General features: G+C 43.7%; 3 protein-coding genes across 4 annotated transcripts; 2 read left to right on the top strand and 1 right to left on the bottom strand.

The window, feature by feature from the left end:
* The first annotated feature begins 81 nt into the window (after nt 1-81).
* LOC6737032 (small RNA degrading nuclease 5) lies at nt 82-5,079 on the top strand. The gene is made up of 4 exons (XM_016170963.2): nt 82-342; nt 415-594; nt 2,715-3,498; nt 3,555-5,079. The coding sequence occupies exons 2-4, from the start codon at nt 542-544 to the stop codon at nt 4,836-4,838; spliced, it is 2,121 nt and encodes a 706-aa protein (XP_016030665.1). The 5' UTR covers nt 82-342; nt 415-541; the 3' UTR covers nt 4,839-5,079.
* Nucleotides 779-2,456, bottom strand: LOC6737031 (innexin inx4). Its single transcript, XM_002083842.4, has 3 exons — nt 2,058-2,456; nt 1,700-2,001; nt 779-1,627 (listed from the first exon to the last, which is right to left on the bottom strand). The coding sequence occupies exons 1-3, from the start codon at nt 2,332-2,334 to the stop codon at nt 1,103-1,105; spliced, it is 1,104 nt and encodes a 367-aa protein (XP_002083878.1). The 5' UTR covers nt 2,335-2,456; the 3' UTR covers nt 779-1,102.
* Nucleotides 5,080-5,743: 664 nt separating the features above from the next.
* On the top strand, nt 5,744-15,590 carry LOC6737033. 2 transcript variants are annotated; one of them, XM_016170965.3, is made up of 4 exons: nt 5,744-5,916; nt 12,330-13,031; nt 13,101-13,749; nt 14,219-15,590. In XM_016170965.3, the coding sequence occupies exons 1-4, from the start codon at nt 5,878-5,880 to the stop codon at nt 14,443-14,445; spliced, it is 1,617 nt and encodes a 538-aa protein (XP_016030667.1). In that variant the 5' UTR covers nt 5,744-5,877; the 3' UTR covers nt 14,446-15,590. The 2 variants fall into 2 exon arrangements, with proteins under 2 accessions (XP_016030667.1, XP_044778952.1); XM_044923017.1 differs by lacking the exon at nt 5,744-5,916 and adding an exon at nt 9,992-10,279.
* Nucleotides 15,591-18,242: the final 2,652 nt, after the last annotated feature.

An 18,242-nucleotide genomic window follows, 5' to 3' on the forward strand; every position in this document is an offset into this window, starting at 1 on the left:
CCGACGAAAAGTGCAAGTTGAAGGGGATTTCGGAATGGCAGAGCAACGAACCAGCCGCCCACCACCCATGCATCCAGAATTGTGAGCTAAGCAGGCCCAGCATTAACTGTCAACTCTGTGTGTCAGAAGTTTCCAAATCAGTTTTTTTCTTTTTTACAAATTTCGTAAAGCGCATAAAAATAAAAACTTTTTTTCCACACATCAAAGCTTTGACCACAAACACTATTTACCGAAAAATATAAATAAAAAACAAATAGAAACGTTAGTAAAACAGAAAACAAATGCATTTATCCTAGAAAATCGTAAAAAATTGTTTATCAAAATTTTACCATCAGACAGAATGTAAGTAGCAGCAGCGCATGAAACGTGCAGGAATCATGTGTCTTAGCCAGTAGTATTCCCATGAACCCACAGAACTTCGTTAACAAAAATTGACGCGCAAGCAAAGAAAGTATATGCCCTCCAGATCCAGCCAGTCATTGGAGGAACCAGGAAACAATCGAACACAAGGACCTTCCCACGGCATCTCGAGATAACAAACATGATGTGGACCAGGACGACAATCGCACTGCGCAGAATTGCCAGGTCGCCAAGGTATGTAACGAATAAACTCATTAATTACATAGATTGCATTCAAAAAGGTATTAGTTACTCATACTCATACACCAACTTGAACGTTTAAATATTGTGTAGGTTATAGTAAATGAGAATATGTTGATGAATAATTAATTTCAATAGTGTCCAATTACCAATCAATAAAATGTGACATGAAAATAGCTTATGTTCTTTACACTTTCAACTTTTATTAGAAAAAAAATACAGTTTTCAATCTATATCAAAGCAATTAATGATTAAAGTGGTCAAGAATATTTATGATGATTAAGAAATATGAGAATTTACTGAACAAGTGAAAATGCCACATTTCTCTTAGCACAAAAATAATAGTTTGTTATTTCTTCGATAATACGCACATATCGATGTGAAAAAAATTAATGTATGTTATTCTTGTTTGTGTCATCTTAGTCTTCTACTCTATAGATGATTCAAATGATAATACTTATTTCAGTATATTGAGATTAAACTTGGTGTCATCACTGAGATCTTAGATCTCGTCCGCTCCCGGCGGTTTTTTGAACAAGGACTGAGCTGCGTACAGCTCCTCTAGCAACTTACGGAATAGCTCGGGGCTGATGTTGTTGCCCACGCGCATCAGCACGAACCAGTCGCCGAAACTGCAATTGCGCAGTGCCACCTGCAAGTGCTTCTTGGGCATGAAACGTGCCCTGGCACGAAGCAACTGCAGACGCATTCCGGGATACAAAACGGTGGCCAGGCGGTACAGAAACTTGAGGGCAATGAGCATAGCCACTAGTATAAACCAGATCCACAGGAAGGCGAAGATTTTCTCGTTCAGTATATTCAGGGGCAGCAGGCACAGGTAGTCGTATATGTTGGAAGAACCGCTGGGGCCGCCCTTGTACATCTCGCACTTGGCACACTTGGGAAAGACTGCCATGGTGATGATGTTCCACTGGTTATAGTCGCCATTGTAAAGGGACAGCAAGGCATCGCGGTAGCGGCCCCAAAAACCGCCGAAAAATACGTCCAACAGAAGGAAGTTTAGAATCTGCGGGGTTACAAATAGTTACAATAGTTAGTTATATCCTAGATTATTGAATTACTAGTTTTGTTCACTCACACTGATGCTCAAATTGAGTATTTCGCAGAAGACGTAGCTAACGAAGTAGCGGAAGTGGGTCTCCTTGTAGTCGCTGGAGAAGTAGTTGACTAGTACGCGCAAATGAGTTCTGCTCTTGTCCTTGCAAACGGCCATCTTGTGGAAATCATCGCACAAATGCTTCAGCCGACCGCCCTCCCAAATCTTCCAGAGAAATGCCGGCATATAGAACACAAACGACTCGAGCAACAATACCAGCACGACCCACTGATAGTAGGTGATGTAGTTGCGATTCTCTGGGGGCACCACCTTACTAACCGCATCTGAAATGGCGAATTCCTGCTGAAAATGGGAATCTTTGAAGCATTTCCAAGCTCACCTGGCCGGCACTGTGCAGCGCCATTCCTTAGCGGCGTCACTGTCACATTGTCGCTCACATAGGCCCCGTAGATCCAGCAAAAGGCGTGCACGTAGTCCATGTCCCTGTCCCCAAAACACTGGATGGGATCCCCGAAATATTGTTTCGAGGAAAGCAAAAATGTGCAGGCCAAAAGCAGGGCCACCGTGACTTTGGAATGCAGCGTGAAAATGGCATCGTAGATGTGCACCGACTTGAACTGCAGATACTTGGAGAGCGGCTTAACAGCTGCGTACATGTTGGCGTATTTATTTTATTTAATTTCCTGCTTAAAACATTAATTTTTGGATGCCCGTAAAGTTTGACGATTTAACTTGTACCAAAAGCACGCGGCATCTTAACGGTTGATGTATACTATGGTTGTCTCTTTCTCGCGCCAGGGAACCTTATGTACAAATCGCAATTTGCAGCAGCCAGCTTTTGTATGGTATTGATTTCGGCTGGAAAGAGGCCAGATTTGACGAGAAAATAGCGGCACTGCCAGCTATGTTGGGCCTGAAACCGTTTTTACCATCTGGTAACACTAACACGTTGCACATGTTAAATCTTCGTGTTGACAAATTGAAATCTTCAGAAAATCGAGTTCATTTAATAAAAGTTGCGTATTTTCGCCTGCAGCTTGAACGGTAAGCGCTCCAGGATGAAGGAACAAATGTCCGCCAAGCAGCACGAGCGCAACGAGAAGAAGAAAAAGAAGCTGGCGGCCCTGGCGAACCTGATGGAGCTCAACGATCGCGATCGATTGCACGAGGCAGAGTTGGCCAAAAAGCGCGATGCAGAGGTCGAAGTGGAGGAGAAGTCAGCAGCGAAGGCGGAGGACGGGGACGACGGCTTCATCTTGGTGGGCAGCAAACGCAAACCGCGAAACCGTCGTCAAAACGCCGAGCAGGAGGCGGATTCACATCCTGTCCCCGGAACATCAGATCCTGAAGAGCCAGTGACCAAGAAAACCCGCAATAACGATGCTGGTGGTGATAGCCTGCCGCTGGAGATCGGCACGCTATCCGAGGATCAGTACAATCAGTTGTCGGCGGAGTTGAGACGTCGCAAACGGGAGCTGGAGAACGTACCGGCCCTACGACTGCGTGAGATGGGTCAGCGCGCCTCCCTGGAGACTCCGCAAGATGCTCGCACGCCCATCTTTCTAACCGACATCCAAAACCTGTTAATGTGCGCTCTCATTGGCCAGAAGAGCCCCTGCCGTCCGGATCGCTGGTGCAGCGTGGAGAAGTGGCTCAGTCTGTCGCACAGTGTGGTGGTCATTCTGGAGGGACTATCTCTCTACCACTATCTGTCTAACGAGACCCATTTTGAGGCCACCAACAGGATATTCAGCACGAAGCTGGAGATGATGCTTCCAACACAGGAGGAGGGCCAGAAGATTATCGACGAGATAGCCAAGGTAGGGCTTCGATGAAACTGCCTGTTGGCCTAATAATATATCCCTTGCTCTTTCAGATTCCTCTCACCAATGTGCAGGCACGCAGACTGATAGACGAACACGGCTCCCTGGAGTCGGCTGTTGAGCTGAACAAAGATCCCACTTTGTTTGTAAAGACAATCTTTCCAATCGAAAGCACTAAATCTGAGGCGGATGACATGCATGAGGATGACAAGTTCCCACGCACTAAGCTCTTGCTGTCAGCCCTGCAAATGGTCGACGAGGGCTATCCTATTCCTTTGCAGGGCGAGCTACACACTCGTTTCCGAAACTTTAAGTTTACTAAGGATGTGTATGCGCCGGTAACCAATCGCAGTCCCATGTTCGGCGTGGATTGTGAAATGTGTCACACGGAGGCGGGTTGTAACGAGCTAACCCGAATCTCTATTGTCAACGAAAATTACGAGACCGTTTATGAAACGCTAGTGTTGCCAAATAACCGGATCACCGACTATCTGACCCAGTATTCGGGCATAACCGCAGAAATTATGGAGCAAGTGACCAAGAGGCTGAATGTTGTGCAAAAGGAAGTGTCCGAACTACTGCCTCCAGATGCCATCCTGGTGGGGCAATCACTAAACTCTGATTTGAACGCCATGAAAATGATGCACCCGTATGTTATTGACACCAGCGTGTGCTTTAACACATCTGGGGTGCGACGACGCAAGACCAAGCTGAAGGATCTGGCCAGGACCTTTTTACAGGAAATTATCCAGGAGAACATCGATGGTCACGATTCCATTGAGGATTCGCGAGCCACGCTAAAGCTCGTCAAGAAGAAGTTGGCAAACAGCATCGAGTTCGGAGACCAGATCCTCACGCAGCACAAGCAATTGCAGGAGTTGGCGAACGCATCCAGCGGCGATACCATATCCAACAATCTGTTTGCACATGTGGCAAAGCGGGATAAGCGCACGGCCATTGTCTCGGTCGGCGAGCTGCAGCCCCGTCTAAAGGAGGTGATCGAAAAGGCGGGAGAGGCAGCGCCCAAGGATCACAGTACGTCGGTGCGTGTCCACGAGGTATCCACGGCCAAGGAGGCCATTCGTAAGGTCAATGAAGTTGCCCTGGAAAATGCCTTGACAATTGCCAACCTCCGCGTGCCAGAGCAGGACTTTATGTTGGACAGTGCACAGCGGAGTGTCGCCAAACTGGACAAGACCATCGATCGCCTGTGGAAGTCAGTTGCGCACAACGGACTCTTCCTCGTCATCATGGGCGGATCGACAGAGTGCTCTAAGGGCGTAGCCAAAATAGCCATCAAGCGACTAAACGGATCGGATCAGACTATGGAAAGTTAGGGAGCTTACCTTACTTATGCTAACCGCCTCCACGGGATACCCGCTGCCACTAAGGTCCTGAGGCCCAGTTGGAATCCAGCAGATAAATCAAATTTACCGTATCACACTCAAGACATGACCAACAGTTGCATTACCATACACCGGGAAAATGTCCTCCATGCGTGCATCGATAAAAAATTATAAATTTAAAAACAAATTCGATCAATAACGAATAATAAAATGTACATTTAATTTCACAAAATTGCATTGGCTTCTGGATAGTTATATTAAATTAAATGAGCGGTAAAAATGGTGGATTATTGTATAAACATACGGAAAACTTAAAATTTAAAAAAAAACTATGTAATATTGATTCCATTGTAAATTCTCAGTAAGGGTCAACATAATACATGGTTTATTGAACCGTAAAAACGGTTCGTGTCCGCTGGCAATTAGAAATAATTCCCCTATCCGTCCGATACATTTTCCGGATGGAGCATTCCGTACTGGCAGCTTGGATTTGACCTAGTTTCGTTTGGTTTGCATTGCCCGATATTTGTGGCTGGTGGTGCTCGCTGGCCAGGCGGCTGTGTTGATAAGAGCCATAAATTTCCTACCTCCCTCAATGTGGTGCTCCGTTGTCTAGGCCCGAAGTGGGCCTCCTCCCTAGAAGCGCCCACGCACTCTCGCTCTCCCTGGCTTTTCCATTTCCCTCTCTGCTCCGCTCCCGAAAGGGAAAGTCCCCGCAGCGGAGTATCTGTGTCTTATCACACGCTCGAAAATGTTGCGTCTTTTTTGGCTGAGTAATCATACGACCTGTGGGTCGTGCTCAAAGTTTCTATGCGCATGTCCCGCCGCGGAAAAGCTGCTGAGAATTTTCCCCCAATTCCGGTGGAATGTTGCCAGACGGCTGGTGTTTTGCCATCAACTGGCAGGTATTTTCAAATATTATAACAGATTTAAGTTCGACTTATGCCTTTCCGGGCCGAACACAAGTGAAACTGAAGATTTGTGAGCCCTGGCCAGGATCACCAACTCATATGGTTCCCATATTTTGGACATGGACCAGTGTGGTGGCAACGCCAGCCCGGGAAATTTGGTATGTTTTCCTGCTGTCTCGTTTGTTTTTCATATTTTTGGCTTGGCGCTCTTCGTACCAATCTTGTTGTATATACGCTTTTTGGCTCTCGAGCGGAGACGTCGTCGTCGTTGTTGGCTGCCTTTCCCAATTCCGTTTGGCACGAGGCGCGCAAAACTCTCGGATCGCATCGGATCGAAACGGAAATATATACGCGAGTATCGGCGGTGCTATATTGCCAAAATATCTGTATATATGTATCTGAATATTAGCATAAACAAATTGGCGTAAACAGAAATTGCATTAAGTTTGAAGATTTTGGCATCGGGGCGGAAGTTCATAGTTATCTCAGCTGAAAATTGGCGAATAAATTTCGAAACTCGAGAGTTGGCCCATCCGACAAATTCATAAACTGGGGTAAGTCTCTGTGTATAATTAATCAGAATGCAAAGGAATGCTGTATACAAACAGAGGAGAGCAATTGGCCAACATAAATTGTGTATCCATAAAATACACAGACACTGGCGAATGAAAGCCTGTTCAAAGGAAAGTTTTCCGACTCTCTGCGTCTCTGTGTGTGTGTGAGTGTGTGTGTGGGTGTAATTATGCGCGTATATGGGTGTGTGGAAAGTCGTTCACTGTGTCAGTGTTTCATTGTATCATCAGCTGGGCATCCATCGCGCATACGCCGCATTGTCAATTGTTACGAGCACTCACGTCCATTCCCCAGCTTCGCCCTTGGCACCAACTGGTTGCCCCAGCGCCAGCCGACCCCAATCCCCGCCAGAAATCCCAAAATCGCGCTCTTGATATTGCTCTATTGGCCCATGCCAAGCCCCATGAATTTAGCAAAGGTCTCCTCTTTCTTTTGCCAGCTTTTGCAAATTTGTTCCAACTGTTTGCTCCACTTTCATTCAGTGGCCACTCGCCCTTTTGTTTTCCCCGCCGAACATGGAACATGTTGCGTAGGGTTTTTCCTTCACCTTCCCCACCCCCAGCGATTTTCCTGCGCTTCGAGGGTGGGTTTTTCGCCCTTCCCGTTTTCGTGTTTTGTTTGCAATTCGGGAGGCAGCGCTTTTGTTAGCTCCAAAGTCTCCCTAAAATTTGATTTCTATGAAAGCCGAAGGAAATTGGATTTGTCGCCTATTGTTTGGAAATTTTAATTATTTGTTATTCCTTTTTAGCCAATTTTTGTAAATCTAAGGTAGTGTTGTTTTTGGTAATCTTTGATAATATAAACCAGAAATATTTAATAATAATTAAATATTTTTGAAACCAGTTTAGTTCGAGAGATAGTAATAAAATTTCAGTTTAAGGAATTATGTGAATAAAATTGCCACCTTTCCTCCAATCAATTTTTATACTTTGAAATTGGCATATTTGGCGCGTTGCCAAAAGAGCAGCGAGCAATTTGCTGGATCTTCGCAGGGGATGGATGAGTAATGCAATTTTCCAAGCCAAGAACAAACAACAAATTCAATTCGTTGTATTTGCCTCGCGGCATTCAGTTTGTCCGCAATCAAATCAAATGATGTCATTTTCCCGTTGTGAAACGCTGTCCTGTCCGAAGGTGTCCATAGTGCCATCGATATGTAGTATATGTGTAGTATAAGGTGCCTGGCCGCAGAACAAACGCTCCGCGAAATGGATGAGTCAGTGGAAGTCACGGAATGGAGGTGTCTACGGATAAAGCGTCAGACCCATGGCAAATTGAATTAAGCATCCGAAGTACTGCATTTAGGCGGCTTCAGGTGAGAAGTTCAAAATCCAAACCGTATTTGTTACAGATAAGAACGTTTGCTTATTAATAAAATAATGGTAGTGTGACTATCAGAATGATGGGTTTCATGCCAATTAAAAGGTTGCTACTTCGACATGGAGTTCGTTAACCGTAAAGTGTGATAAATGTTAATGACAAAACAAGTTTTCGTCTCAGTAGAAACATATGTACAATGTAAAGTTTTTCATAGAATACCATTCAAAAGATGTACATTGCATTTTTGTTGCATTTCCCGAGAGCGTGCATATATTTTTAAGTACTTCTAGCTTCTACTGTTTCCCAAGTTTCATAATCTCGCAGTACTTAGACTGCTGCCCATGGGCTAATTTTAATAAACCACCTCATTAGGATGGGTATAAATAGAGGAGCCATCGCACTGGCTGCGAACTCTTCCTGCTTCGCCCAAGAATGTGGCAAGTGGTTTATTTTTGAACACTGTGCGGCAATTGCAGGTGGAATTTGAAGTTGGCAGTTCGGCGGATCAGGAAGCGAATTGTACTGAGATTAGATGGGTTGTGCTCCCAGTTCGTTCCCATCGAATTCTTTGGCTTGTTTATTTGCAGTTTCATTTGTTCGATTGTTTGCTTTGAACCGCGCATATTGCGTGTTGTTTACCGGCAGCCAAAAAGTGAGTAATTATGTTAAATTTCGACTAATTAAACATTTTCGCCGCCCGCCTGTTTGGCGTAAATATCGATATTGCTCCACATTGTTGATGCTGCTAATTAAATTTTCCCTTATAAATGCAAATATTTGTTTCGGCCCGGCGATCGTAAACGGGTTTCAAGCGATCCAATCGCTATGTTGATCTTGGGGAAATGCGTGCACAGTGGGCCCTGTTGTCACCCAACCGCCCAGCCGCCACCCAATGTCAAGGTCGTTCGTGAGGCGAACTTCGAGTGCTAACTGTTAACAGTTTTTGCTGTTGTTCTGGCCGGTTTCATATGTTTTTTCCCATCTGGAGCTTCCGCTTTACATGGGGACTCATTAGCAGTCTTCGCTGCTCCAGTAGCCCCACACGAAATACATATGTAAACACTGAAGTAGCATATGCCTCAGCGAGGGCAGATCGAAGAGTATCATAGATATTTATCTTAAGCAGATATACCTTAGTAGCTTAGTAGCTGGAACTATGAACTGTTCAATTAGAGTTGTGAGACAAATGTTTTTACTGTTTAAATAATTGCATTAATCTGCTTAAATATGTTGTGTGCGAGTACTACTTAAAGTTGTCGCCGAGTCGTTAAGCGCAGCATTAAGAACTGAATCGATAAAAATAGTGATAAGCATGGTAGCTAGTTTTATCTAATCGCAATTTTCTCTGGCAGCTACCTTCGCCAACTTCCGTGGCAGCCCTCGCTGGCTGCATAAATACTTGTGCACACAGAACCAACTCGAGCAGCTTTTCAGCTTTGTCCCGGCCTTGGCCGCCGATGATAACTACTCTGCTTTTCTGCCTGGCCCTTGGAAAACTGCTCTTCGTTGCTATTATTACGCCAACCCACACTCGTGTGTATGTGTGTGTGGGGTGGGCATTTACTTTTTATGCCCACTGTGCTGTTTGCATTGCTTATCAATGGGGCGAATTTCGTGCGTACACAAAGCGCCTGCGACAATTACAGTTGTCAAATATGACACTCCCACACCCACCACACACCACCCACTCTGAAATCCGAAATCCGAAATCCGATCCTCCATCCACCCACAATCGGCGTGCTAATTGATTCATCCAACTGTGAAATCTTCCTCCAGCTGCTGGTGCGCTGCGTTTAACTATGCCATTTGCCTCTTTGGCACACAAATTGATTTATTTGTCCACCAAATTGAGTTGATAATTCGAGTTGTGAGTGCTTCTTGAGGCTGCGAAGCGGAGTATCCGAGCTCATATCCGCTCGACCTGCATTTTGCCAGCTTCCCTCGGTCTTTTTTGCAACTTCTAAGTTTGTGGAGATGCGGGCGAGCTAAACTTAGCCCTAATATATTTAATTTTGATTAACTAACTGAAGCAGTGATACAATCAAAGATATGAATAATATATAATAATAATAATATGAAACAATGCTCCTATCGCATTTTTGCTGAATAACAAACAGTATATACAAGCTACTATAAAATACAGCTTAAATATAATAATAAAATAGTCTCAAAATGTTTTTTTCTGTCTTTATGTTCTTTGCAAGGCACGAAATATCCTATTGTTTTGGTTTAATAGAACTTATCTCCGAATTTGTTGCATTTTCCTCTACCCCAGCGATCATGACGCATTCTGCCGCACATCCGCAGGCTTCGCTGCCGACTTCGCTGCCGCTGTCGACGTCGCAGTTCGCAAATAGGATTGAATGGCAGTCGACAATTCAAACTCGTGGTGTTCGGTTCGAAATCGTGCGAAAATACAGCAGCACCCACAGCCCAAAACTCGAAAAAACAATTAGTGCGTGATTTACAACATTAGAAATTATTACCAAGTTCGATTGGCAAAAGTATAAATCAAAAGGTTTCCGTAAAGTTGAAATTTTCCAACATATCTTGGGCCAAAGTAAATCGCTTTTGATTGATTGATGGCACAAAGCGTCTACTGCGATAAGCCGGAACAACAAAAAAAGCGTAAGAAGTGCATGCTATAAATGATAATTTGCGATAGTGAAATCGAGTGACATGTGCGCTGTAAAGTTCAAGTGTAAATTTGGACAAGGTCTGGGTGCCAATTAGGGGTTTGACCAACCCTCCTACGCCCCAAATAACAATATATCGAGCGGGCTGATAAACAAAAGGAAATCAACTTATGACTCCCAAGTGCTAATTCGATGCCTGTGCTGTACATAAAACACATCTCCCATTGCGGTTGCTCTGCAGATGATAAAGCCTCAAGTCGAGCGATGAACAGCCATAAATTTATTTGCATACGATAATTTATTTATTGCACTATCAGACTATCACAAGTCGTCGCAGTTTCCCTTGTGGTTCACTGGGTAAATATTTGAATACGGTCGTCCCCTCTCTGGAAAGCTCCACATTTGAACCACGAGGAACGGTCGTCAACACTTCAAGACCGATTCCGTCTTCCTTACAACTGTTCAAACATCGCCGTATAATTTATTTTATTTATTAATATACCTCCGTACACTCTTTTTTAATGTTTTGCGGCACCGGCGCGAATTTGCTCGCAATCTCACTGTGCCACAATTAATTTTGTTTGCATTGTACTTAGGAAAGTAACAAGAACAGGAACTATATAATTCAAACTTTTCGAATGAACAAAGAAGGCTTTAGTTCAGAAAGTTTTCCTCTGAAATTCGCTTAGATATAAATGTTTACCTTTTGAGAACAAGAATTTCTTTATGCAGGTCATTCATGTTATAAAATAAATCAATAATATACGAATAATATAGGACGTTTGTGTTTTATAATAAAAAGAGTTTTACTTTTGGAAATTCTTTAAGCTTCAAACTATTTTTATCTTCGATATCGGCCATATTAATGGCATATCACACTGACAATCTTATCATTCTCAAGCCTCCAAATGCTTCCATATTTATCGTTCCTGTGACAAACAAATCATTATACAAGTAAAAGTAGGTGAAAGTTTCTATGTAATAAAAATGCAATAATATTGGAGCACCAGACAAGAACTGTAATTAAATATTCAAAAAGTTTAAAGACCAATTTATCGATTAAAAATTAATTTAAATTACTATGCAAACACTTTGAGACCCAATTTACTATTCATGTCTTAAAGGCATTTGACCCAGCTTTTACCAGCAATAAATTTGAATAGATTGGCATTTAGGACTTAACTAAATTAAAATAATCAGAAATAAATTTGATGAAGTACCTTCTGCTTATGTGACTTGCGTTGTCTGTTGAATTTATATGTCAAAAAGCCAAGTTAATCATGGAGCCTACCCCTACGATTCGGTACTGTCCCTATCATTGGTTAGTATTTTTAGGGGAATTAAATAATCACGCGGAAACTTGGCTGTCGAGCTGGTAGCAGTGCACCCGTTTTCGATATTGGACATGATTTATGGCTATAGTATGATGGATTGCAGACGATTTGGCGGTAATCAAACGATTGGAACTTATGCTAACTGAAACAGGCCCCAAAAAATTGGGCTTGGGGCTCGGCTAGTTGGCTAATTAGACGGCGTGTACTTTCAGATAGCACGCCTAATTTATTGTCGAGTGCAAAAATCAGCGATTAAAGGCTGTTTAGACCACTAAACGATTTATGTTTTGGAGTGTGCCAATTGACTGATAAGCGAGCCAATGAATCAATCAGTCAGGTGGGAAAGTACTTACAACGGCCATCAAAATAACTACCTTTCCCGGCGTGGCGAAATCGTCGACCGGCCGGCATGACTAACTGGCCATTCGTAAGGGTCGTAAATAATATCCACCTATTTCTTCAGATAAAATATGTAGTTCCCTCGGGAGACCGTTGATAGCCACAGAGCAGCCACAGTAAGCTTGAGTACTTGAAATGCGAGTATTGTGCAGTGATTAATAATCAATCAGGAAGTCTTTCGTTATCAAATTAAAAAGGTTATATTAAATAGTATGTTCAATTTGGTAAACAGCATTTAAGATGTAAACATAACTTTACAGCAGCAATTTAAATGTTTGGAAAACTCACACTGTATGTTTCTTTTATCAGTTCTCCAGCAAAATCACTGCCTTTCACGACAGGGACGGCCTAGAGCCCCGTCCTGGTAACAAATACAACTTGCGACGCTTCAGCGCCCATCTGGAGGAGCATCTGGTCAAGGAAAAGCGTATCACCAAATTCCCGCTGGTGGGCGCCCTGGTCCACAAGGCACTGCGGCGTCGGGAGGGGGCAGAGGTCGAGAAGGAGCAGTTCACAGGTCCGGAGGACAACCAAAGGCAACAAAAACAAAACAACAACGACGAGTTCGAGCCGAACAGAATGGTGCTACCGTTCGGACTTGGACCCGATGGCCATCACGTGGATGCCATTCAGAGTGCTCCGGCGCCCAGTGCGCCGCCCGCCCACATGATGCCACCAACATACTCCCGGGGTCAAACAAACATATACACAGGTGTTCCGATCATCGTGAATCCCTACATAGACTTCATCGTGGTCAATGGGGATGATCGATACATGATCAGATGCGAACGGAAGTCGGTGCTCGAGCGGAGTGTGGAGCTGGCCAAGCTCATCCATGCCGGTCCGAACAGCGGTCGCAAGAGCGACAACCATTTCCAGATACTCAACGTGGACAAGAACGACTTTGAGCTGATCGTTCGCTACATGGAGAAGCACTTCATTCCCTATCGCGATCACAAGCACCTGCTCAAGATACTCGAGCTATCCGATCGTTTTAACGTTCCAGATCTGGTAAGTTATTACTAGTGGATATATATATATTGATCTGCTTCCTAACATTCCTATTGTTCACTATTCCAGATAATCTACTGCATTCGCGAACTTGATCTCAGAATCTCGAGCGCCACGGCACTGGACATCTTTAAGGCGCTGTGGTTCTACCAGGGCATCGCACTGACCAACCAGCACCAGACGGTGATCACCACCCAGGAGACGGGCCAGCAGCTGGCCAGAAAGAAGGCGACCAAGGCGAAGGCGGCGGCCAAGCAGCTGGCGGCTGCCAAGGCCTCTCAGTCCACCGAAAACGGAGCGGAGGGCGATGGTGCCCAGCAGAACCTCATTCCGAACCCAAATCCCTTTACCACCGAAGATTACGGCGTGGCGCTGCTGCACAACACGCTCCAGCTGATCGATATGCATGCGGAGCTGCAGCTTTCGATGCCGGAGATCAGTGATCTCAGGTTCGAGGAGCTGGAGACGCTGGTCAAGAGGGACACCTTGCAGCTCAGGTCGGAGGTCACGCTGTTCGAGTGCCTGGCCACGTGGAGTCTGGCGGAGTGCGCCCGCAAGCATATCGATGCCACGCCGGAGAACCGTCGCACTGTCCTCGGTCCCCTATGCCTCACACCTCGTTACTTGCGGATGACCGCCAGCGAATTTCGGCGATGCTGCGAACGCCTGGAGCTACTGCCACCCACTGAGATATCTCTTATCACCGACGCCCTCGAGGGTGAGTAACCTTATGGAGTAACAGTAGTGTGGGCTTATCTATTGCAGTTCACTGAACCAAGATCAATGATCTAGTTCGCTAATGCAAGCTAGGAAGATGCTATTTATAAGTTTAGTAATACTTACGAGCTGGCTACAAAATTTTAAGCGTTTATCTACATTGTTTTGGGAAATTTATTTTTTTAATGCTTATTCATTGTTTGGTTACCCAGAATCTGAATATTTTCTAGATAATATACATTCTGTAGATATATATTTTAATGGCGCATTGAATATTTAAAAATGAATAATATTTCATTTAAATGTGACAAAGGCAGTAAAGATGTAGTCTTATCGGGAGTATGCCTTAGAATAGTTGATTTTCTACTCAAAGATACAAGCAATGATATTTTATTTTCAACTATTACTAATGTGAATAGTTTTTGTGAAAAATGTAGTGTTTACTAATATTTTCTCTTTATACTTTGCAGGCAAAAAGCTAAAGAACCTCACCGATCAGCAGGCGGAGCTGCTGGAGAAGTTCCGCCAGCCGCGTGCCGAATACGCCCGGATGCCCGTTCACCTGAGCGACCGGAGCAGTCCGAAGAACTATCCCAAGAAGATGCGGCTGGCCCACGAGGGTCGGCCCACGGAGGATGGATGCTGGGAGAAGGTGGGAATGAACTGTCTGCGCATCTTTGTCTGCATATTCGACTGATCCGAGCAGTCCGATGGGGAGGAGGAGGAGGCGGACGAGGAGGAGGACGGTGATGAGGAGGAGGACGAGGATGGATCCGATGAGGGAAATGGAAACGGAAATGGAGGGGGCAGAAATCGACCCAGAGACGACGGAGGATGAGATGATGATCCCACATAGACTTGTTGCATTAAACGAATATTAGCGCTTATGAATTACTTATACATAGAGTTAACGATTACGTTAGTCTTATGGGGATATTGGCCATTACTGTGGCAGTGATTTTATAGCAGCCGTTTCTAACAATACTATATAATGTTATTTATATACACGCAGATATATGCGGTGTGTGCAGGTCGAACTAACTGTCGCCTGCAAATCGATTGGGTTTTTGTATTTACTCGCTAGTCAAATGGAAACAATGGTAATACCAAAACTTTTATACAACTTTATGCAACGTTTTGTAGCTGGACTCAAAATACAAACCTAACATAACAAATTGAAACCGAAGAAAGTAAAACTAATTACAAAACTTAGGAACTTACTGCATACTGCTAGGGATATCTCACTCACAAAGTACATCAAGTTAATCAACACACAAAAATTATAGTGCAAATCGTATTTGGGCCCGGCCATATCTAGAGTCATTATTATTAATTGTTTACTATACTTTTACTGTTGTGCAATTGTCGACAAATGGAATTTATATATACACTCACCAGCATTCATACGATACACACATAAATACTATATATACATACATGCATGTATGTATAGAGAGCGAATGCGTTGAAATCAGAACTATGTTGCCGTTACTCGGTTCTTGGCTTTAACTCCTATAACGAAGTGCTATAGCTAAATCGCATAAATAACAATAACAATCAGATTAGCATTAATCATAGCGAATTACTTATGTAAGCACACCAACAAAGCGCAGAGGAAACACACAAATTGTTAACAGATTAATGCATTTTATTAGTTAATGTTTAGAGCAAAGAACGCCTCGAATTGTTTTCGCCTAAGTTGCCACACGTTATATACATAGGTTGAAACAGCGATTCCAGTGCGAAATATCAATGAAGCAAAGCATCAACCACACAACAAGAAATACATTCAAGAAAAAGTAGTTAAAGAAATAATAAAGATGTACACAATTTTCTAAAATATTTTAACACGTTTTTAATGGTTGGGACGAGGCCTGTAATTTATTAGATATTTTAAAATTTGTATTCATTCATTGGATTTAACCTAGTGACGAATGCGGTTGAAAAGCTCACTACAAGGTTTGAGTCACAATAAGGCTGGCGGCTAGCAAAGTTCCACACCACTTAAAAGCTAGCCTGACAATATTATTAGTTTAGATGGTTTCGAGTTTGAGTGACGAGTGGCTACTACGAAATACAAATCTATTACAGGACTTAACATAAATGGAACACATCCAGCCCTTTCCCTACGGAACTTTGCGTTATTAATTCAACTTTCCCTAAATACACACACATCCCATCCCAAGTCATGGCCATCTTTCACTTCTGCTCATTCTAACCCTCATCAACTTCATCCGCATTCCTGCCCCCACCCATTTCTATGACAACTACTCATCGTATCGCCGGCTTAGCTAACCAAGTCTAGACTCTGGACAGGACTCTGGACTGGACTGGACTTCACTGGGGGCAAATCCTTGCCAAACCGCACACACATACTAGCACTTTCGCCAAGTATAACATTATCATTGTATGCATTCGGGGGCTTACCGCAAATGCACTCACCCGAGTCCAATTCCCAGCTCTAGCTCTAAGTATTCCTCCAACTCTCCATCTCGTTGGCATGTGCATACAAATGCCATATAATAACAAAACAACAAAGCCCGCTGTGGAAAACTAGCATTTTTCACTCCCCCACTGGAAAATTTATGATTTTATTTCACGCTTGCTTTTCATTAACATTCCTCTTTTGGCCAGACTCTTTTTCAGCCATTTTTACGGTTTCTGTGTGTGGTGGCCAAAAATTATAAGTTCTTTTATTTATTTTCGTTGATTTTTTTCTCTGCTGCCGGAGGGTAATTCCCAGGGTTTGCTGGTGGCCTGTCTGACGCTTGTTAACCTTTAGCCAGTTGCATTTTCCTTTGGCGTTTTTTGTTGCCCTTACATCTTGCCAGCTTGCCACTAATTTTGCACATAGACGATGACAGTGGCCCTGGGGGCGGCAAAATGGAGGGGGCGTGTCCCTCGGTTGAGGAAAATCTCCGCAAAAGTTATGCAGCAGAAACATGGACCATGTAGCAGTGCCACAAATTTTGTATATTTTTTTCCCCTATATTTTTTAGAAACTGCCAGGGAAAATGCTGCACTGCCCGCAGCCAGTCGGCGGCCTTTTGGCAGCGACTGTGCTGACCGCACATATAATTATTTCATATATGAAACATGAGTGCACATCCACCCAAACCTCTCAAGGCATTTTTCGCATATTTTTTCACAGAAATCAGCAAAAGTGAATTAGTGCCGAGCGTGTGGGAAAAAGTAAGGGGCATGCGGAGATGCGGGCAACCTGCATTGCAGTTGGCCACCTAATGAAAATTGTTGTGAAATAAATAATTTTAAATAATTTTCACTCTCCATGACTGCATGTGTCCATGTGTGAGCCAAGTGTACGTGTGGATATGTGTGTGTGTGCTGGCTTTAGCTTGCCAAAGTTTAAATTGAAATGAAAGCCAAGTAGCTGCAATGGACTTTGCACTTTGCCTGTTACTTCAGCCGTGCCTAACTTTTTTGCAGCTTGCTAAATTGCGCTAACTGACCAAAGCGGAAGTTTCAATTACACCTACACCAGTACACACACACACACACACATGCACACATGGCAAGAGCCACACACTCACAAACTCTCGTTTTGGTCTAACAGCATTGACCTACACGGCGTATGCGTGTGCTGATATGACGCATACGCCCCATGGACTGTGCTCACCCCCGAAAAAGCCAAGGCCACAAATCTGTGTTAGACCCACAAAAGTGCTGCAGTTTGTGAGGGGCTGGGGTCTTGCGGGGAGGGACCACCAAATTATAGCCCAAAGTTGGCACATTACTTGCAGATACTGACATTTTTTGTATACCTTGTAGTTAATACCCCTTAATTATTCAGCCCAAGTTGCGGCAATTGCGGTTGTTGGGGGATGTGTTGAAGTTTTTATCGCATTATTCATTTTTAAATAGATACGGAGCTCTTTAAACTCTTTTCGTTTAATTACATTTACTCGTATAGCACTTTGAATAACTTTCAGCAATTAAAAAATATTCTATTTGTTAAAGGGATTAACTCCAGCGTTTGCTCTTGAGAATTATTAATTTGCTTCGGTACTTGCAATATTTTATATAATAAAGAAGCTTTGTTATTATTTGTTATAAGCCTTAAAAATCTCTTTTACTGTGGATCAAAAGATTGACTGTAGAGTGCGTAATATTTTAATATGCCCTACCATTTGCATTTTGCCACATAAACCCCACCCCTAGTGCTCCAAACTGACTTTCTACCACTTTCTCGGGGGCCTGAGGGTATTGTAAAGTCCGCCAAAGTGCTGTAAGGTTTAGTTGGCAGGACCTACAACCAGGCGAACCTAAAACGGATATTACTTTATCAAGCGGCATAAAAAATGAGCCAACGTAGATGCGAAGCGGCAGCCGAAAAAAAATAATAGGAAAGAACGGAAGCAATCAGCGAAATTTATTGTAGAGTCTCCTTTTTGGTGTAACTGATGAAGTGAGAAACTGAAAGACAGTCGAGGCCAACTCGTGGCAGCCAATACAAAAGGGGTGGTGGTGGGTGGT

The sequence above is a fragment of the Drosophila simulans genome, chromosome 3L, assembly GCF_016746395.2.
Source record: "Drosophila simulans strain w501 chromosome 3L, Prin_Dsim_3.1, whole genome shotgun sequence".
Classification (NCBI taxonomy): Eukaryota; Metazoa; Arthropoda; class Insecta; order Diptera; family Drosophilidae; genus Drosophila; species Drosophila simulans.